The following is a 22,373-nucleotide window of genomic DNA, read 5'->3' on the forward strand; positions in this document are numbered from 1 at the left end:
CTGTTTTGTTTGCCAGAAAAAAGGGGAAACCCCTATTATTATGAATTGAGCCGTTTGGCTTTGATTAAAAAAAAATGGCTTTTTATTTAAAAAATAAAATCCCCAGATGCCATCACCAAATTGCTAGAAAAGTAATAGTAATTTGGCAAGCATTGGCTGTAGGGCCTTCATGAAATGTTCTTGAAAACCTAATTTTATATTTGGCTGGGTAAATATTTGTTTTAATATTTTAATTGCTATCATTGGGGCGTACGTGACAGCCCACTGTGTGAATGTGGAGAGCAGTAAATCTTGGCGTACATCGTCTCCGGCTGTGAAGTCCGTCAGGGCGTGCCGGGCGGATTGGTCGTTGCCCTGCACGTGCTGGAGGAGAAGGGAGGCTGTCACGTGGCTCTGTAGTTACGTGGGCGGACGTCCACTCACAATATAACATTGACATACATTTGCATTTATTTAATTATGTTTGTGTATCTGGTGCTCTGTGTAAAAGTCACGTGTAAAAGCATTCACTAAATAAATTGAAATTATTAATTGTAAAACATTCAATATCAACAATAACATTATTGGTGTGTACATTTCAGTCCAATAACGGATCAGCTTGCTGGAGTTAAAACACCTCACTTGTTTATTAAAATGATAGGTAATCTCAAATTCGAATTACCACAAAGTTAAAGGTGCAGCTCTAAAAGTGCTTACACATACCACTGCTGGAGGAAGGGCATCCAGTAGAGGGAGCTCTGGAGAGCCGCTTTAGAGGGAAATTCTGGCCGACTCGTCCACACTGTCCAGATGTCTTAGAGAAGATGGGAGTACCCACACTTCACACCACCACATGCACCTGTGGTGTAGCCATTTACTGCTGGGTGGACAGAGGCAGTGGGGGACTCAAAGACATTTTCCCATCGATGTCAAACATTGTACACAAAGTTCAGGCCTGTCAGTTTATAGCTCAAATGCTCCAAGAGCATCAGTCAGTTGTCCTCAAACCCCATCAGATGAGGCTGTAGACTTCACCAGAAAGGAGTCTCTATTACTGTATCAGCTTATATCTTAGTGACATAATCAGACGTATGTAGACATAGTAATATCCACAGAAAAGAGGCATAGGCGGTTCAATTTCAAGCCCATATTCTGCTATCCATTGCTAGTCACAGCGACACGTGCACAGTGCCGTCATTTATAAGGACGAGACCAAAGCACTAAGCCACATCATTCCAACTGGTAGCGTTGTAGTGTGTTATAGGCTTTATTTTTAAATGGGATTAAACGCTTGGTAGTGTGCCACGTGATTTTTTTTATATGGGATTGAAAACGAAACCAGTGGCATCCTATTCCGGTCGGAACGGCGTGGCTCAGCGCTTTCCTTGGCGAATGTCAAACGATCACAAAACGTCCCATCGAGCTTCACTTTGGGGTTATGCGATTGAAAATCACAGCGGCTGCATGCGATTGTGTGGTGGCGGCAGACAGAGGCAACCGGTTCCACGTGGTGCTGCGTTTGGCGCGGAGCGCTACAAACTCTGGGCGCGGGGCAGCAGTGGAGAGGCCGCTCGCTCGCTCGCTCGTCTGCCGCTGTTTGCTCCACGCCGGTCGTAAGTGCCAAACGTGGCTCGCCATGGGGCTGATTCGCTTCTACGCGAGTCCAGAGCGCGGCTTGTGGAGCAGGAAGATCGTGAAGAGCGCGGAGGCGGCCGCCTCGCTGGAGGCGGTGAGCGGCACCGCCGCCACGGAGCTCTGCTACAATGTGGAGTGGGAGGGTGAGTGAGGCAGCTTCAGCAGCAGCAGCAGCCATGGTCAGTCCACTGCTGGATGTGAACGCCTGCCACAGAGATGCCACCACGCGGTACTGTATTCTCCACCACTCGGGAGACAAAGGCGGCCCGGTGTGGTGCTGTCCACCCACCCCTCGTGTGCCGTGCCGGCCTTCGTAGGTGCTACTCGCTAGCAGCACTTGCCCCGACAGTCTGTGAAGGCTACACGGGGATCATTGTCTTTTTATGCACACAACACAACTCTTCCAGTACGTCTGATTAACTTATACAGTACAAGTCTAGGTCACAGACACACGTGCCCCGTATAGCCTTAACAGCGCCACGCTCGCACCAGGAACTCATTTGAGGCTGAGTCGACCTAGGGAAGGTCCAGGACCGGTTCAGATAATCGCCACCGGTGTTGGCCGTGAGCGGGAATCGAACTCGGGTCGCTGGGTTCGCAGTGCAGCGCGCTAACCACTACACCACCGCTCCCCACAGACACGAACATCAATCGGGTTGCACCCCCCCCCCCCCCAATCTTCTGCTTTGAACACAACCGGCAGAAGTGCGTGCGAATGGTGGACCGATTAGCACGGTTGGCTATGTACGGTGCGAAAGAAGTTATATATACACTACAGCCGTGTTAATCGAAGGTGCGAACATAATCTGGTGCCATCCGATTTGGTCGCTCCATCTCCTCTTCGACGCGTGCCATTCCTTGGCCTCCACTCCGTCACTAATGTTGACCATCGGCCACCACCGTCCCTTCTCTCCAGCGGTCCTGCCCAACCCCCCTTAGGGTCCTGAACTTTGTCAATGTTGTCTTCACCCTGCGGATGTCCTCTAATCCACGTGCGCCTCTTTCTATCAGCATCATTCCGAGCGTGCGTCTCTCCGTCACCTGCCGAGGAGATGGAGCGATGAAATCGGCTCGTGGCAGGGGCTAAGGGGGCATTGCCACACCGCAGGATCGTGAGAGATGGTGGCGGCTTGGGGAGACACGGTGGCGAGATGGGTGCCATGGTGGCTAGGAGATGTTAACTTCCTCGCCTGGTATACAGCAAATCGTGGGTTCAATCCCGACATTGACGATGCCTGCTGTGTATTTAGAGTTTGTGTCTCTTCTCTCCCCTTGGTCACGTGGATTTTTCTCCGGGACCTTCGGTTTTTCCCTCCACATTTAGAAGCATGGCTTTAGAGTATCTGGCTTGGCTGCTGCTATAAATGTCCACGTGATGATGGGCCACTTAGTTGAGCTGTCATTTGTGGCCAGGTCGCTTCTGAAAAGAAGCTTCAAAGCTCAGTGGGGCCTTACCTGGTGATGTTAAAAATAGACCTTCATCCAGCAGTGGATTCACCAAGGCTGGTGATGAAGGTCCCAGGGTGGCACGTGCCGTCAGTTTTTTATGTTGTTTGGCAGCACCGTGGACGCAATGTTCCTAGACGATCTGGGCTCTCTGTTTGCGGATGGAGAGTTGCATCAATTGTTCCCGCACTGCACTTTGAACCGATTGAGTGATTGGCCACGGCTGACATCAGTGGCGAGTGCTATTTAAATCGATATTTCCCCCCCCCCCCCTTCAACTTTCATTCACCAGCGTAGTGAAGTACGGTCAAACAACCCCCTCCCCCCCCACCATCAAAATGTATTGCCTCGGGAGACCCTCATCCAGCAGTGGATTGTCCAAAGGGCTGAACACATCTTTAGTTTATTGTGCTCAACCGTTATGTATTTAAAGGCGATTCTGACCTTTCCAATGAAACTTGGTAGGGTTAAGAATGTGTCTCTGAACGACTGACTGTGATTGTAATGCTGTGGAATCCTCCCCCCCCCCCCCCTTCACGGTCACTGTCGCACAGGCCCCGAGGCGCCAACGGCCGAGGAGAGGCGCAAGCTCCTCTGGCTCTTCCACCCCATGCTGGGCGGCCCGGCCGCGTCGAGCCAAAGCTGCCTGAACCCTGAAGGGAACGACTGCCTCATCGAAGTCGGACCCAGGTCGCGTGTCCACCGGGGGCACGACGGCCGTGCCAGGCCCAAGCTAACCAAGCAAAAGCTTAGAGGGGGCCCCAAGCAGCTCAAGGGGCATCCACATCCGTGACAAAAATAGGGGTGCATCGAATAAAAGGGAAATTCCATCCTCAAACTTAGCGAGCTAATTCATATAAGACGCCAATTACTGTAATCTGCTTGTCTGCTTCTCTCATCTCGCCACGTGTATATGTCTGTCTCTGTTTCCCTCCTGTCGCTACAGCTATATCTCTTGCCTCTATCTTTTCTGTCCTCTCACTTGCAGTTTATCAGTTGAAGGGGACCCTGAATATAATCACTGATTAGGGCTGGTGCCATCACAGCCAAGTTCAATATTCTCGGTGCTTTAGAGTCGTGTATTTTACTGCGTCTGGGCCGGCCTCCACGAGGCCACCCAGGCCCCTCGAGCCCTTTCATCCTCCTGGAATGTCACAACACAACTTGGGATTGGCCCAATGCCACGCACTCGCCTTCGGCAGTACTTTTTCAATCAAGAGTCTGGTTGATAACAGCTGGTTGGTGTCGAAGTCAATTCCTGCCAGCCAGTATCAACCAGAATCACCATGGGAACGCATTACATTGGTATCAGCCATATTATTCGGTGGCAAATCCACTTTTCTGGCTAGGTCCCCATGCCCTATTCCTGCCTTGAGCCGGGCTGTGGTGGCTCCGCTGCACGTGGCCTGTAGTCCAGCGCTGTGTCGGCACTAGCAGGAGGTGTCCCTTATTCCTTGCTCCCTGTGGTTACGGAGATTTTTCTCCGGGTCCTTGGGTTTTTCCCTCCACATTTAGAATCAACTTACGTTTAAAATATTTGGTGACTATAAAGTTGCACATAAGCCACTTGAGCTGTCATTTGTGGCCAGGTTGCTTCTGAAAAAGAGTTATATACAAGTACCTGGTAAAATACATAGTTTAGTTTAGAAAGCGTTACAGCAAAATGTAGACTAATCTCTATCTTTCCCATTTGTATAGGATATTCGATTTTAACAATCCAACCACAATACCAGGTTGGGAATGTATGTTGAACTTATTTCGCACCAACCGTAGCCAATCGTGGTTTGAATTGACCAGCTGTAATGGGTACGTGACCTTGATTTGTGCCTTCCCCTGTGAATGCGTGGCTGCGGTCTTCGTGACGTGTCGGTTCACAGGCTCAATTTCTCCACCGCTTGGTCGACCAACGCGGTATCCATCTGCCACTCCATCGGGCTGCATCACGTGAAGCGAATTGAATGCTCGCAGCGCCATCTCTTCAAGGTGCATCCCTCTCAGTGGTGAAGCTGCTGCTTGTGTTTTAAGATTCGATTTTAACTTTGTGGTGGGTGGGGCGGCTCGTCAGGGTGATGCCGTGTCGTTGAAACTGAGCTGGCATCGCTGGGACTCGATGGTCGATGTCAGCCGCACGTGAATACACATTGCTTCTCAAGAGTAATCATTAAAATGTATAAAGTACCCTTAAATAATCGAGTCAATCTCCTGCCCAATCCCCCTTAGGATTCTAAATATTGTAATTAATTTCACCCTGCGGATGTCATCTAATCCACGTGCGCCTGTTTTGATCACATTCCGAGCATGTGTCTCTCCGTCAACAAATAAATTACGGTCAATTTAATTTTCTTCGAATCATCACAACTTTGGAGAATAACAGTATTTTCCGTACATTGCCATATATCCATTTTTTGGGGGATCTGGCAGAGGAAAGATCTGGCAGAGCAAAGGAAGCATTGGTGAGGTGTGGTGGTGGCATCGATAGCTTTGGCCATGATGATATCTTGATCATGATGATTTAAGTAGCGTCACAATACGATATCCAAACTTCTTGGCCAGTTGATTGCTTTTATTCAAAGATGAGTTGCGTGTGTGTCACCCATACCTCCTGGTAGTGTCTGTCATGCACAGGAGTTTCGGTGCGTTCCATTGTTTTGCGCCTGCTCCGGTGTTCGTGGTTCACGGGGATCTGCGCCTTGCGTCCTCCCTCAGTGTCACCGGTTTGGTGCTCTAAGCCAGGACGGCGGAGTAGAATGCCACCAACCTGTTCATTCACTTCGGTCCCAGAGTCAGAAAAAAACTGGGAAGATACCATCTGGTCGTGCAGCTTTTTCAGCTTGGATTGGCAGCTACTGCATCATTTATTTCTGTACCTGGTAGGGGTGGTAAACATTGCCACTGTGGAAACAAAGGCGACCGGGCATGGTGTTGGCCACCCACTCCCTTCGTGTGCCGTGCCGCCCTTCATAGGTGCTCGCTAACAGTGCTCGCCCCAATAGTGTTTTCAGGCTATATGGGGGTCTTTTGCCTTTTGTGCTGTGGCTGCTGGTGAATGAGCACATTGTTGTGTAGCGGCCCGGCTCAGCCCATGGCAATGCAGCATCTTGAGACGTGGTCGCATTTAGACGCTGTATGAATACACACGTTGTGTAGGGCGCGGGGCCCGGGTCACATTGAGTGCCGCCGCATTTGCTACGCCGTGCAGTTTGCTGCAGTTGCTCATCGAGCAGTTTCAGGCATTGCACACAGAGATTGAACGTTGCAAGTGTTTCATAAACAAACGGCAGCAAGTTATTCCGATTGGGCCATCGGTGTCTCGTCTTGAGATGCAAGAATCCATTCAGAAATTGCAAAACGATGCGACCCTTCGTGTTAGAGAGCTACTTCTGAGATCCTTTGAAGTGAGCTGTGGCCCGCTCGTGGATATTTACGAATGTATTCGGTTTTTCGTGGACCAGAGTTCACTTGAAGTAGTGGCCATCAGTTACCCACCCTGCCACATGACAGTAATGTTCATCACATGACGAGCCGGTATTTTTTATCCTGACAGCCGTAATTTAGCCAAATTAACAGCAGAACCGATTTTTAATTATGAGGTTTTTTTCCTACAATCATTGTGAACGGGCTGAGACCAGCAACTCGTTCCACTTTAGAAGCCGGTATAACCGCGTGAGTCCGGCACGCGATTAGCCTCCTAATCCACCCGGCCACTTCTGCGCAAAGCAGCTCCACTACCGCTTTTTCCACTGCACAACCGAGCCGCGGCGGGTCAGTGCTGGGACCGGCACTGGGTTGCTGTTCATCGCCGAAGCCGAGCCGTGCTGATCAAATCTCACGCAACGAACGTGCAGAGATGCGCGTAGGCAAATGCGTCGTTGGCCTCGCTCCTTGGCCCTGTTTGGCCCCGAATACAATTCCGACGCCTCGCGAAGCTGGCGTGTCACGGATCGGTTCCGCCTCGGCACGCGCAGGTCCATGGCGAGGAGGCGGTGGGCGAGCAGGCCCGGCGCGTGCTGGCGAGCGGCCTGCACGACCGCACGACGGAGTGCGTGTACGACCATCCGCTGGGCTCCTTCGCGCTCAGCGTCCGCACGGAGCCCGTGTACTGACGTCGACGTCCTGGGAGAGGGACGCGCCGCCCTGGAGAGAGCCAACCGCGAGCTGGGTACGCTTCTCACCGCAAGCCCCATACAGTCGCTCGTTCTGGCTCGCAGGCCGGGCGCTCGGTCAGACTGCGCCGTGCAGGGACGACTGCCACTGGGGGTGCCCTTTCTCTTGTTTGAGATGACATTCCATGTAAATAGATTCCTGATCTGTAAAGCGCTGAGATGCCCCGTTCTTAAGGGCACTCTCAAAATCACGTTATAATTATGTATTTTTCATATTGATTGTGCTGATAGTGCAGCAGAGTTGCTGCAGCTGGATCACCGGCGTGCTCAGACAAGCACGTTCCAGTGACCCCTGCCAGTGTCAGGGCCTTCGCTCCCCCACACAGGGGATGACTCTGGATAGCATCACGTGACGAAGTCAACCAGGCATCCCTTCTACTGGCACCTCACAACGTCATAACGCGCTGTGGCTTGTGTGCCGAGTGGGTCAGAGGTCAGAATAGTGAGATTGCAACGCTGAGATCCTGGGTTCGGACTGAGGCAGCTGCCTGTGAGTTAGTTGATGGGCACTGCCCCTTCGTAGCGTTAATACCATGAAAAGGGCCATTGCCAAAAAAGTCGCTTATTGATTACGTTTCCTTACAAGGCCACAGTGTTATTGACGAATGTGTTGCGTTTTTTGTTATTTGTGCACCACTGCCAATTTCAGCAGTAACATCACAGAATATAATTTGTTTCATCATTAAATTCGGGAACCTACCATAATTTGACGTAATCCATCTCTGATGGTTACATTCTCAGTTTAATTGACATGCGACAAACATTGTCTGCAGGGCATATCAAGGTATCAAGCAGTGTGCACAAGTGTAGTGACATAAGAAGGGAGGGGCTGCTGTAGGCTCTGGGTTCCCAGGTGGGTCCAGACGCGTAAGCCTCTCGGCGCCAGGCACTGGGTTCCCAGGGGGTCCAGACGCTTTTAAGCCTTTGGGCGCCAGGCGTTGGGTTCCCAGGCGCTTAAGCCTTTTTGGCGCCGCCAACGGCGGGGGGGGGTTGTGTGTGCTCTGTGGGATGTCTGGTGGCGCACACGGCCCCACCCCTCGTCGGACCAGGCATAAAAGGAGAGCTCCCTGGACGATCGGGGCCCAGTTGTAACTCAAGACCCAAGACCCACGGCCAGCCATCTGAAGACCCTGGGATGCTGTGAGAGCCAGTGGTGGGACTCTGGAACTCCCGACTCTACGCCTTGTGAGGGCGAGCGTAGCCAGAGTAGAGTATCTAGAGTATCTAGGCTGTGTAGCTAGGCTGTGTACCTAGGCTGTAACAGAGTATCAGGACTGTTGGAGTGTTGTATTGTAATAAAGAAGTTACATCTACAAGTGTCTCCGGAACCCGTTACACAAGTAATAAAGGATCGATCCTGAATGTACGTGGCGCGAGGTGTTTTAGCGAGGACAAACCTAGAATCGCTCCTAAGTCTGGGAAATGTCCTCGGCTCTGAAAGGCACTCAACCTGGTGCCGGTCGCTTTGTTGCTAGGGACACCCAAACACGTTTTAGTTGCTGTGACACAACGGCCAACGGCTACCTGTGACCTCTCCCGGCTGTCTGTGACCTCTCCTGGCTGCTTGTGACCTCTCCCAGCTACCTGTGACCTCTCCCGGCTGTCTGTGACCTCTCCCGGCTGTCTGTGACCTCTCCCGGCTGTCTGTGACCTCTCCTGGCTGTCTGTGACCTTTCCCGGCTGTCTGTGACCTCTCCGGCTGTCTGTGACCTCTCCGGCTATCTGTGACCTCTCCCGGCTGTCTGTGACCTCTCCCGGCTGTTTGTGACCTCTCCCGGCTGTGTGTGACCTCTGCCGGCTGCCTGTGAACTCTCCCGGCTGCCTGTGAACTCTCCCGGCTGCCTGTGACCTCTCCCGGCTGTCTGTGACCTCTCCCGGCTGTCTGTGACCTCTCCTGGCTGTCTGTGACCTTTCCCGGCTGTCTGTGACCTCTCCGGCTGTCTGTGACCTCTCCCGGCTGTCTGTGACCTCTCCCGGCTGTCTGTGACCTCTCCTGGCTGTCTGTGACCTTTCCCGGCTGTCTGTGACCTCTCCCGGCTGCCTGTGACCTCTCCCGGCTGTCTGTGACCTCTCCCGGCTGTCTGTGACCTCTCCTGGCTGTCTGTGACCTTTCCCGGCTGTCTGTGACCTCTCCGGCTGTCTGTGACCTCTCCCGGCTGTTTATGACCTCTCCCGGCTGTGTGTGACCTCTGCCGGCTGCCTGTGAACTCTCCCGGCTGCCTGTGAACTCTCCCGGCTGCCTGTGACCTCTCCCGGCTGTCTGTGACCTCTCCCGGCTGTCTGTGACCTCTCCCGGCTGCCTGTGAACTCTCCCGGCTGCCTGTGACCTCTCCCGGCTGTCTGTGACCTCTCCCGGCTGTCTGTGACCTCTGCCGGCTGTCTGTGACCTCTGGGCGGTGACGTGGGCCAGGCCTGGCGCTGGATGAGTGGGACCTGGATTACTACACGCGACTGTTCCGCGAGCGCGTGGGCCGGAACCCGACGAGCGTGGAATGCTTCGACATCGCGCAGTCAAACAGGCAAGCGAAGCCAGCGCCGGCACAAGTGATTTAGTTGGCATACACACACACACAACAACCACCAATCGCCACTAAGTGGCTGTGACATCATCAGGGCGGTTGTGCCAGCCTTGGTGCACTTTGAGGCCACATGAAGTGTCGATGCCTCACCGGCCGGAGGTCACGAATCAAACCCAGGTGCCGTGGGTTGACTGACTGAAATGACTGGTAGATGAACCACCTGTGGCCCCCTACTGTGCCAACCTGCAAGTGCTTTAGCCGCTCCTTTGCCCTCCGCTGTGGTTGGAGAGCTACTGCCTCCAACTGTCCAGTAGCGTCCTTCACGAGTCTCCTACGCACCACACCTGGCCACCTTTGTCTTCCTAATGGCGATGTTTACACACCGTACCAGGTACTCATTTGAGGCCGAGTCGGCCTAGGGGAGTGCCCGGACTGGTTCAGATAATTGTCACTGGTGTTAGCCGTGAGCTGGAATGGAAGTCGGGTCGCTGGGTTCGTAGTGCAGCACGCCAACTGCTACCTTACCGCTCCCCACGGTGGTACATACACGCACAGATCTCCATCACGATTTTAATCCAAGCGAGGAGAGACGCGCAGACACACACAAATCCCGTTCCTATAAAACATTGCTTATGTGGCCTATCCCATAAATTAGCTGCCAATCAAAGCCATCCGCGTGTGACTTTAGGTTTCCCGTAATGTGGGCCGTTTAGTTTGCATCAGCTTTTTCATGATCAGATTTGCGCATGAATTACATTTCATAATGATGCCACTTGACACCGCTATTGTGTCACTTCCTGTGACATAATTTATCCGTGTCAACCAAAAGCTATTTTTCCGCACGGGTCGTCCAAAATTTTGTGGATATTCCCTGGTTTGTGTCCTGTGCCTGCTCGTACGGCTAGCGCCGGGAGACGCCATCACGCCTTTACGTGACTCCCCACCTCCTGCGTCCCTCCGCAACCCCGCGACCCCTCACGATCCCGCGACCCTGTGACCCCGTGTTGTGCAGCGAACACAGCCGCCATTGGCTGTTCCGCGGCCGCCTCACCGTGGACGGCCAAGCCTTGGAGGAGTCGCTCTTCGACATGATCATCGGCACTCAGCAGCACAGCAACCCCAACAACGTCATCAAGTTCAGCGACAACAGCAGGTCGGTTGGGGCATCACAGTCTGAGCAGCATTTCCTTATCCCACGGTGCTCTCGGCATCGCACCAATAGCACTCGGCCTCTGTGCGTTGTGCAAGAAACCATGAGCACTTCCTGAAGACATGTATTGTGGTGCATCAAAATAAATTGGAGTAAATGTGACTGCCTGACAGCAGCAGCAACGGTGATGTAGAGGACAACTTGGGAATCGTGTCATCCTGATTGAGACTCATCATTGCAGTGTGGTCACCAATGCTCACTGCTGCAGACTGGGAGCCAGAGATGTGGAGTCCCCACTGACCACACTGGGGCACTCTGGCTGGGCTCATGTCAGCAATGATCGAATCTCTTAAGTGATGAGAAAATACCATCGCAACGGAATAATAGTGCAGGCGGACAGCCAAGAGAATACAAGGGTACGCTGATTAGGTTTGTAATGATTCACTCCTGCTGATGATGGTGTTGCTGCTGCTGATCAAGTTACCAATAATGCAGATTTTGCTGGTATTTTTATTTATTGTTATTATGCTTTGTTTACCCAGGAGGGCCTCGGTAAGTCTCGAAATTTTCTTCAGGAGGGTCCTGCTAGGTTGTCGTCGTTGGGGGCGATGTTGCAGCTGCTGTGTAATTTGCAGAAACATGTTCAGGATTGGGATGTTTGGCGAACAGCAGTTACATTGAATGTTGAGTGTTTTGGCTATGGGAGGGAACTGAAGAACCTGGAGGAAAGCCATGCAAAAGAGGGGGAGAGAATAAAAACTTCACACACGAATTGAACCCAGGCCCTGCTTGCTGCATCACACTGGTGTTTGTGACTTTGACACATGTGTGTGCGTGAAGCTGGCGTGTTTGTACTCGTGAAGCTGGCATGTGTGTACGCGAGTAACCTTAGCGCGTGTGATGCTGGCGTGTGTGTGGTTGACGCTGGCGCGTGTAACGCTAGTGCATGTTGGTGTGATGCTGGCGTGTGTGTGTGGCACTCGCGTGTGTGCGTGTGATGCTGATGCGTATGACGCTGGCATACATGACGCTGGTATACATGACGCTGGCGCGTGTGACGCTGGCCTCGTGTGCGTGTGACACTGGCGTGTGTGTGCATCTCGGAGCGCAGCGCCATACGCGGAGGGGAGGTGCGCTGCCTGGTCCCCGCGGAGCCCGGCGCGCCGAGTGCGCTCCAGGAGACGCTCACCACACGGCACGTCATCTTCACGGCCGAGACTCACAACTTCCCCACAGGTACCGCCGCCTCCTTTCTCAGTTCCCTCTCGGTGGCGATCCAATCAACGGTGCGAGCGTCGATGCGTTGATGCTCGTCTATTGGCTGAAGACGTTTCAATTGATAGAGGACCGCAGAGAGATATTGGTTCCCCAGTGACTGTGAGAGATGCAATTTGCTGCTTAATACGAACACTTTATACAAGTACCATTATGTCTGTCTGCGACGGAGGATTGGGTTCTCCCAAGATCTCCACGTTCTTCCCCTTCCCATAAAGCAATCATCTCTATTAATCGGCTTTCGTTCCTCTCTTAAAGCAACCCCCAGACCATCATCGTCCTGCTACTCCCTGCCCCCCAGCTACGACCAAGCCTACCCCAACCACCATCACTACCCCTATCACTACTCCAGCCCCTATCACTACTCCAACCACCATCACTACTTCTAGATTTGAAGCTTTTGTGACTGCAAGGATTCATACTCTTAGGTTTTTTCGGTAAAGTCACGTAGGTAAAAATTTTAAATTAATAATTATTGTACTTTTATTAATAATTATTTTACTTTTATTAATTAGAATTATTTACCTACGTGACTTTACCGAAAAAAAACCTAAGAGCACCATCACTACCCCAACCACCATCACTACCCCAACCACCATCACTACCCCAACCACCATCACGACCCCAACCACCATCAGATGAGTGGTAAGGTCCCAAGCGCTGACTCCGTGGCTGCCGTGCCAGGTGTGGCGCCGTTCAGCGGGGCCACAACCGGGACGGGCGGGCGGATTCGCGATGTGCAGAGCACGGGCCGCGGCGCCCACGTCATCGCCGGCACCGCCGGGTACTGCTTCGGCAACCTCCTTATCCCCGGTGAGTCGCTGTCGGCGACGGTGGCCGACCTCCTCCTGCACAGCTCCCATGCACGACTCCGGCACACCACCGATGTTGTGTATGGATGGCGGTGCGTGGTCGCGTGTGCGAGTGAGTGCGCCCCTCCACGTGCGCTTGCCCGTTCCCAACCGCGCGTTTCTCCGTGCACTTGAATCCCCCTGTCGTGGCGAAGCCTCCCTTACCGGGCTGGTTCTGCCAGCTTGTTGACGTCAGATACAGACGGATTCGGCGTCTCCCAGCTCCGCTTGTGGGCGAACGAGCGGCTGGGGCCCGCGCCGAGCATTCGACGGCCAAGCGCGGTTATTTATTTATTTGTGTAATTGTGAGCGTTGGCGACGTTGCCGTGGTGCAGGGCGACGTTGCCGTGGTGTTGTGCGGGCGTTGGCTATTTGTGTGCCAGCGTCGCAACGAGGCCCCGCGATCTTTGACTCCCACCGCGAAGCACACGGCAGGCAGTACTCGTGTTTCACGGTTATTGCGACCGCGGTGCTAACCGCGCCGGCCGGCAGGAGTAGAACCGCGAGCCCCGTAAGTAGCAGCCGGGCCGCGCCACGACCCCCACGGGGGGGGGGGTCTGCGATGCTGAGCGAGCTGCACGGTCCGTGGGCCAGGGTACGAGCTGCCCTGGGAGGACTCCTCGTTCCGGTACCCCGGCAACTTCGCCACCCCGCTGGAGATCGCCGTCGAGGCCAGCAACGGGGCGTCGGACTACGGCAACAAGTTCGGGGAGCCGCTGCTGGCAGGTTGGTTGGTCGGTGGCCCCCACCCCCCTGGACCCCCCTTGCAAGGCCCCCTTCCCAGGGTCCCCCCATGGTGGCGATGGGCACATGGAGCGAGTGCTCGAATTCCCCCCACCACCGGGCCCTCCCCCCATGTGTGATCCTATGGCAACCGTAGTTTGATTCCTGGTCACGGCCAACAACAGTGACGATAAAACTGAACTGGTCCCCTAGGTCGACTCAACCTCAATGAGTATCTGGTGCGGTGTGTAAACACCCGGGAGACAGGTGGCTGGGGATGGAGCTAGCCACTCACCCCCTCACGTGCCGTGCCGGCCTTCCTAGGTGCTCGCTAACAGCACTTGCCCGCAACAGTCTGTTACAGGCTGTATGGGGGGATGTTTTGTGTGTGAACTCGGTGACCCCTGTTGACCCCTGATGGCCCCTGATGACCCCCATGTGCTGCACACAGGCTTTGCGCGCTCCTTTGGGCTGCGCCTGCCGAGCGGCGAGCGTTGCGAGTGGGTGAAGCCGGTGATGTTCAGCGGCGGCATCGGAGCCATCGAGGATCGGCACGTCGGCAAGATGCCGCCAGAACCCGGTGCGTCCTTCCCGCTCGGGCGGGAGCCTCGCTAATCGGACCGCGGGGAATCTCGCGGGCGGCCTGCAGAATGCCGCGATGTGGTGCCTAGCGTTTAGCATCGCTTACTCGGCTTTGCGTTTTCCATGTTTTAGATCCTGATGGTGTTCGTGAAGTAACAAACTCGTTGATGACCGTGGTGATGATCAAGGAGCTATTGCCCATAACTCATTGAGTGAAAACATCTTAATATGTAGAGAACTGCAGAGCGAATGTTGGCTCATCGTGTGGCAGCCCTGTAGCTCGTACGTTGAACTTCTTTTGCGCCGCACGTAGCACGATTAAGCGTATTAATCGTGCTAATCGGAGGTGTCCGTGGTTCCTCAGCGATTGTGAAATGCCATTGGCATAAATGATGACGCTATATAAAACTAATCATATAATTGCAGTTGACTCACTTTGAACCGATCTCTATTTGCACCGGAAGTGCGTGGACGCGCAGCAAGGGAACGATACAATTGTGAAGTGCGGGGAGACCGGTTTCGCGAGAATTGCCGTGCTCTGATGAACGGCGACGTGCCGTGGTCACGCAGGCATGGCGGTGGTGAAGATGGGAGGCCCGGCGTACAGAATCGGCGTAGGAGGAGGGGCAGCCTCTTCCGTCGAGGTGAGAACAGGAGCCAGCACCACCGCCGTTTTCGTCACACAAACGGAAGACGCCCCACAGGCGATGGGCGCCGCTCTCGTACCCCTGCGAACCCCGGCTCCCGTGGCCCCCGCCCGACTTTACAGGTTCAAGGGGACAACTCGGCGGAGTTGGACCTGGGCGCGGTGCAGCGCGGCGACGCGGAGATGGAGCAGCGAATGAACCGTGCCCTGCGTGGCTGCATCGAGATGGGTGGCGACGCCAACCCGGTGCTGTCCATACACGACCAGGGTGCGGGCGGCAACGGTGAGACGCCCGCAGGGTAACCCGGCGTGTGGCGCGGTGGCGTGAGCCGGTGGCGGCGACGATGCCCGTTATCCATCAAGCAACCGGGCCATACTGGGGCCGTGCTGAGGCTGCGCGGCTCTGGAGGGCGCCAAGTTTTTCGACTGCAGAACCGAGCCGTGCCGCCGACTTTGTCACGTGATTGATGAGTTTGAGAAGCATGCAGGTGACACAGCGATGCCGCGTTTGATTGCTCACCCATTGGCGTCGCACGCAACAAACGAGTCGAGATGCGTGCAGATGACGCGGTGCGCAGGCCGCAGACAAACGGATAACATTTGCACGTCGGAGTGTTTTTAAACGATGAAACGTAACAGCAATGCTAGCGTGCTTTCCATTTCAGGAGCAATCGTGCCGATAATGCGCACATTGGGGACTGTGATGTCATCTTGATGTGCAAAGCATGCTGGGACTTTTTTTTGGTTTTCATCTCGGAAGACTCCTGCGAATAAACGTGGAACGTCGGGCCTATGTCGGCCCAACGGTTCCAACCGCACGCCAACGTCGGCCCAACGTCGCGCTCGAACCGGGTTGTTGCGTGCGAGAGATCCACACTGAAACGTCCTCTTTGTTTTTTCTCCTGACGAGGTGACGCCAGACGGCTCAGTTGAACTCCCCGTGGGAGGGATCCCCCCAGCTAATGAGATGGATTCGGTTTCGTTGCAGGAAACGTTCTCAAGGAGCTCGTGGAGCCCGCCGGAGCCGTGATCCACGCGTCCAACTTCTCGGTGAGAACCCAGTGCCGTGCTGTGTCGGTGATGCTGGGCAGGGCGACTACGACTGCAGTGTGTGAAGGGGAGCGGTGGTGTTGCAGTTAGCGTGCTGCGCTACGAACCCGGCGACCCGAGTTCGATTCCCGCTCATGGCCAACACCGGTGACGATTATCTAAACTGATCCTGGACCTCCCCTAGGTCAACTCAGCCTCAAGTGAGTACCTGATGCGGTGTGTAAACATCGCCACTGGGCAGACAAAGGCGGCCTGGCGTTTTGCTGGCCATCCTCCTCGTGTGCCGTGGCATCCTTCATCGATGCTCACTAACAACACTTGCCCCAACAGTCTGTTAAAGCTATACGGGGGATCTTTGTTTTTGATGGAGGTGATGATGACGCCGCTGGTGACGCCGGTGGTGATGCGGATGGTGACGACGGTGGTGACGGTGGTGGTGATGCTGATAATGGTGACCATGGTGACGACGACGGTGGTGACGACGGTGGTGACGACGGTGGTGACGACGGTGGTGACGACGGTGGTGACGACGGTGGTGACGACGGTGGTGACGACGGTGGTGACGACGGTGGTGACGACGGTGGTGACGACGGTGGTGACGACGGTGGTGACGACGGTGGTGACGACGGTGGTGACGACGGTGGTGACGGTTACCATGGTGACGTCTGTGCAGGTGGGGGACCCGACGCTGAGTGCGCTGGAGCTGTGGGGCGCCGAGTACCAGGAGAGCAACGCGCTGCTCGTGTCGCCGGGCGGGCTGCCCGCACTGCGCCGCCTGTGCCGCCGCGAGCGCTGCCCGCTGGATGTCGTGGGCACGGTCACCGGCGACGGCAGGGTGCGTCGCCGGCGATTGTGCGGACGAGCTTCGCCACTCGATTTTGCCTCGCGAGGGGTTCGTAACGCCGTCGCCGTCGCGCGGCGCGCCCAGAGGCGGCCAACTTGAGTGGCGGACATCTGCCGAGCCGGCCCGGGGACTCCCGTAGATCGACTCGGCCTTAACTGGGTAATCTGGTGCGGCACGTAATCTTCAGCAATGGGGGAGACAAAGGTGGCAGGGGGCAGTGCGGGCCACGTAGACGTTCGCCAGCAGCGCTTGCCCCCAGCAGCCCGTGAGTATGTTCAACTTCTTTCGCACCGGACGTAGCCAACCGTGATAATTGGAGGTGCAGGGGAAGGACAACAAATTAAACACAACAAACCGTTCGAAAGAAATGAGTTTTCATTCTGGCATAAATTGCATAGCTCCACTGGCTTCTTATTATTGGAAAGAAGAGCATTCCAGACGGCTTTTTAAGTGTATCTGAAAGCGGTCAATGCAGTGACCCTCTTTGTTAGATCGTTAGCCAAAAGCTGCTATGAGGATGACTGGAGTCGCTTGATGGTTTACACTCCTTAACTAAATCGGCAAGGTATTGTACTTCATTTGTGGCAAGCACTTTAGTGTAATGAGTGCTGAGCTGCATTGGCTTCCGGCAGTCGGAAGCCAATGGAGCTCGGCTATCACCGAACGGACATGGTCAGAACTTGCAGTACCCATCACGACACGGGCCAAAGAATATTGTACACGCTGTAGCTTGCTAATGATTTTACCATACGTCCCATAGAGTAGCGAGTTGCAATAATCGAGCCTTGTAGATACTATGTATCGTAGGGCCCTGATATGATCATTGCAGGCCCTCACTGTATTTTGCACGTGGTGATCAAACGACATTTTGGTCGAGTATGATGCCGAGGCTCTGTGACCGCCACACCCGACCAATGTTTTAGTGTGAGCCGCGCGTGGGATCTCCGTGGATGGCGGAGGGGGCGGCTCGTGTTCGTGAGCGGCGCTCGTTCTCCCGGTGGCGTGCTCCAGGTGGTGCTGGTGGAGGACCGGGCGGGGCAGGGTGGCGGTGCCGGTGGTGCAGGACGCGGCCCGCCCCGTGGACCTGCAGCTCGACTGGGTGCTCGGCAAGATGCCCCGCAAGGTACCCGTCTACCGGCACCCAACGAACGTCGAGCAAGCGACGGATTGCGCAGGTGGAGTGAGTTAATGGCCTCAGCCTGGCTCGCATAGAGACCCACAGACTCACACAGAGACACACATACTCACATATGTATGTATGTATGTTGAACTTATCTCGCACCGCACGTAGCGAACATTCGAGGTGCGGGAAAGGACAACAAACTAAACTCGCAGAGAACTACAGACTCGCATAGAAACCTATTGACTTTTGCATAGAGATCCATAAACGATAGACTTGCATAGATACCCACAGACTGGGTTCTCAATTGTAGTGAGTATTGTAGTCTCATCCTGGACACCAATGCCTGTACACAAAAAAAACCATTCACGTTTAATTAGAACTTCATTAATCTGCGGGAGCGGGGAGACAGTCACGCGAGGGTGAGGGAGCGGGGAGACGGTCACGTGAGAGTTCCCTGCGCCATGTTACCTGGCTGTGCAAAGGAGTTCGTGATGGCGCACGAGAACGTCGCCCTGGCGCCGCTGCATCTGCCCGATGGTCTGAGCGTTCGTCAGGCGCTGGAGCGAGTCCTGCGCCTCCCGTCGGTCGCAAGCAAACGCTACCTCACCAACAAGGTACGGCGTCGTCGTCGTCATCGTCGTCAGCATAGCTATTGTCTATTGTGGTAGATGTTCACATATCTGACCTGTAGAATTTCACATCTGACCTGTAGATGTTCACATATCTGACTTGCTCACAAGTCTGCCTCTACCCCTATCCATGACGCCGCACTGCATTGCGTTTCCTCGGAGACAGCAGGGTGGAGTGGTCGGGTTGTTCCATCGTGTTCCCTTGGGCCTACGAACCACGACCGCCACAGACCTGGCCTGTCGCATTGTACTATGGCGGAGGCTGGGACGGGGACAGTGGTGAGAGGCGGTGGGGCACTGCCGTGGAGGGGTCTGTAGACTAATTTTTCTGCGCCTCTTCTCCCCCCGGTGGCTGTGGTGCACGGCGCTGGCAGGTGGACCGCTCGGTGACGGGCCTGGTGGCCCAGCAGCAGTGCGTGGGGCCTCTGCACACGCCGCTGGCCGACGTGGCGGTCGTGGCCCACTCGATGTGCGGCACCGTCGGTGCGGCCACCAGCGTCGGGGAGCAGCCCATCAAGGGCCTCGTGGACCCGGCTGCCGGGGCCCGCATGGCGGTGGGGGAGGCCCTCACCAACCTGTGCTTCGCCCGCAGTCTCCGCCCTCAGGGCAAGTTGGCGTCGCCTGCTTGCGGCCTGGGTCTCTGCTACTGGGGCCCAGTGCTGCTCGATCATCGCGACTCACAGAGCCAAATAAATCCCAACTGTGAAATGTTCTTCTCGTTTTCACACTGCCACTCAAAGTACCCAAAACTTTAATACTCAAACATAGAAAAAAAAATTCTATACAATGCGAAAACTATAAACACGATCTGTAGTTTACAATTTAGAAGCAAGTTGTGGCAGTGAGTTGTTGTATGCAACCAACTCGCAACAGAGGCGAGGAGGGCTGTGGGTGGGGGTGGATCGGCCACTGAGCGGCACGAAGTAGGGGAGTCTGTCCCAGAGAACGGCTTTGGTCGACCTGAACCTCCGTGTAACGTTCGGTGTCGGTTTGTGATCCGTGCTACCAATCAGCCTCAAGGCCATCGGGCCAAGCTGATTTGCGCGCAGGGGAATGATTATTTAACTTTGATTTGACATTGATTTGCGACTCGTACAATATGTTCCATTCCTTGTGCGACATGGTTGTTTTTTGCGACATTGCTGTACTTTATTTTATTTGTTTTGGTTTTGTCATTTCGGTGACCCAGGTCGCCCTTGCAAATGCAACTCTTTTATGCTGGGTCTCTTGAGTCCTTGCCTTGGTCAAATTTCACGATGGGATACGTTGATTCCATTCGCCGTGCCGTCGTATTGCGCGTTCGCGTCGTCTGGTTTCCACTCGACGTCCTTCCTAGCATTGCGTTTCTCAAAACGATCCTAAAGTCTGCGGTGCATCCGACATGCCCTGATGCCCCTTCTCACCCGGGGATGGTGATTCGGCGCCTCCATTGTTTGCGTGGACGCGTGGTCCGCAGGACGTGAAATGCAGCGGGAACTGGATGTGGGCCGCCAAACTGCCCGGGGAGGGCGCGCGCCTCGTGGCCGCGTGCCGGGCCATGTGCTCGTGCATGCGCCAACTCGGCATCGCCGTGGACGGTGGCAAGGACTCGCTCAGCATGGCCGCCCGTGTCGGCTCCAACACCGTCAAGGCTCCCGGTGACCGCCCTCCTCCCCTTCCTTCTCTCCCTCCTCCTGCTGCCTATCATCATCCTCCTGCTCCTCCTCCCTCTCATCATCCTTCCCCCTCATTTTCCCTCTGCTCCTCCTCCTGGTCCCTCTCCTGCTGCTCCTCCTCCTCCCTCTGCTCACACTCCTCCTGCTGCTCCTCCTCCCACTCCCCCTCCTGCTTCTCCCCTGCCTCCTTCCCCTGCCCATACGCTGTGTGTCTCGTGCTGCGGTTCCATGAGTGGAGTCCACGGGAGCAAACTGTTGGCGCAAGTGCTGTTAGCAAGCACCTCTGAAGGCTGGCACTGCACAAGAGGGGGTAGGTGGCCAGCACCATGCCTGGCCGCCTTTGTCTCCCCAGTGGTGATTTTTACACAATGTAATCATTTGAGCCTGAGTCGCTCTAGGGGAGACCCCAGACCGGTTCAGATAATCGGCACTGGTTTCGGCTGTAAGCGGGAATTGAATTCGGGTTGCCAGGTTCATAGCACAGCGCTCTTACCACTACGCCACTGCTCCCCTTCACTCGCCCACTCACCCACCCACCCACTCGCTCACCCACTTATCCACTCACCCACTCACCAACGAACTCGCTCGCCCTCACACTCACCCAACCGCACACACGCACACGCCCACTCACCACACTGCAGCCGACCTCCCTTCTTCCCTCGCACCACTCCACTCTGCAGATCCCTGCCATCGTCTCTGTCTCCCCAAGCCCTGACAATCGTAACCTTGCTCAATGCAGGACACCGATTACCTCTTCACTATTACATCTTAAGTTAGTGCTGTTTGTTGCCGACCACTTGGCGTTTGGGCCCCGGGTCAGGCGACTGAGATGGTAACGACGCTGGCTGCCTCGTCCGTGTGTGCGTGCTCCCAGGTGACCTCGTGATTTCGGCCTACGTGGGCTGCCCTGACATCACGGCCACCGTAACCCCAGACCTCAAGAGCCCGGATGGCGAAGGTTCGCGTTGGGCTCTCGTGCGTGCGGAGGGGGGGGGGATCCCTACTGTTCGCTGGAATTATCTCAGAAGCTGTCCAGGAGTTTGTGGAAATCGGGGGCCGTCGTGTAAATTGTAATGGACACATCGGTCGTATTAATATTATTACGTGGGAAAATATCCAGGAGTGAAAACGGCAAAGTTGTTAGACTCCAGCCATGGTAACCGCACGGGAGCCTGCGCTCGGCGACACAACAAAACAACAACCAGAAGGGGACGTGAGGAGGGGACGCTGGAGAGTAAAGCAGGGGGATTGGCACAGCGGGAGGAGGAGAGCTCAGAGGCGCCTGAGACCGAGCGAGGCAGCGACGCAGGCTGAAGAGAACCACGGACGATGACCTCGTCGCGTTACCTGCAGAGTGACGAGACGGATCGATATCCGTTCGCGCTTCTGGAGGTCACCCGAAGCGGGGCCTCGTTAGCGAGAGATGAGGCGCTGCTTCCAACGCCCTGCGTTAGAAGGCGGCAGCCCTCGATGTTGGCGCCTAGCCGCTGAACTTCTTTCTGTGCGCAAGGATGCAGTGTAATACCCCCGCAGATTGCTCGTGGCATGCTCCAGTCAGACTCTGCAGAGGTTCATTGCCGTCCGGTCGTTCGCATCATTGCGTTGTGCGAACGATAACGGAATGCCGAAGAGTGGGAAGCTGTATCAGGGCGACGTCCATGGCGGAGCGTCGATGATCCCGTGACATTCAAAAGAGAGTGGGCCACGCGTGCCGGTGTTGGGCAACAGCGGCTTGGCATCCTGGCTGCCTGCCGTGGAACTCCAGCCAGAATCAGAATACAGTGGAACCTCGGTATACGTCGTTAATTCGTTCCAGAAGGTAGGACTTATACCGAAAATGACGTATACCAAACGAATTTTTCACATTAGAAATAATGGGAAAGGAAATAATCCGTACCAGAGGAAAATAAATGATATTTTACGGCATATTATACATTAATGGGGTTGTATAAAATAATTTAGTCACGTGGCGTGCCTCAACCCCGCACGTAGCACGCGCCTCGACCCGGGGCTCCACCCTCCATGAGGGCAGCCCCCCATGCCCCCCGCCCCCCGCCCCTCTCCCGCACGCTTCCCGCCCCTCTCCCCCACGTACCCCGCCCC

The 22,373-nt window shown here is 55.0% G+C and overlaps 1 protein-coding gene across 1 annotated transcript in view; it reads left to right on the forward strand.

Moving 5' to 3' along the window:
- Positions 1–1,488: 1,488 nt before the first annotated feature.
- The window catches only part of PFAS (phosphoribosylformylglycinamidine synthase), a 31,977-nt gene continuing 11,092 nt past the window's right edge, over positions 1,489–22,373 (forward strand). Inside the window, 22 exon segments of the mRNA XM_061575774.1 lie at positions 1,489–1,757; positions 3,615–3,750; positions 4,938–5,043; positions 7,026–7,156; positions 7,158–7,219; positions 9,634–9,742; positions 10,755–10,895; positions 12,004–12,128; positions 12,852–12,980; positions 13,613–13,744; positions 14,193–14,321; positions 14,894–14,967; positions 15,093–15,252; positions 15,958–16,019; positions 16,693–16,854; positions 17,875–17,936; positions 17,938–17,986; positions 18,469–18,600; positions 18,990–19,206; positions 19,650–19,660; positions 20,072–20,252; positions 21,145–21,228. Coding sequence (XP_061431758.1) covers positions 1,616–1,757; positions 3,615–3,750; positions 4,938–5,043; positions 7,026–7,156; positions 7,158–7,219; positions 9,634–9,742; positions 10,755–10,895; positions 12,004–12,128; positions 12,852–12,980; positions 13,613–13,744; positions 14,193–14,321; positions 14,894–14,967; positions 15,093–15,252; positions 15,958–16,019; positions 16,693–16,854; positions 17,875–17,936; positions 17,938–17,986; positions 18,469–18,600; positions 18,990–19,206; positions 19,650–19,660; positions 20,072–20,252; positions 21,145–21,228 — 2,536 coding nt within the window. The 5' untranslated portion in view covers positions 1,489–1,615.

This window comes from Lethenteron reissneri, chromosome 59 (genome assembly GCF_015708825.2).
Source record: "Lethenteron reissneri isolate LAM-NWPU_2019-01 chromosome 59, ASM1570882v1, whole genome shotgun sequence".
NCBI classification, from domain to species: Eukaryota; Metazoa; Chordata; class Hyperoartia; order Petromyzontiformes; family Petromyzontidae; genus Lethenteron; species Lethenteron reissneri.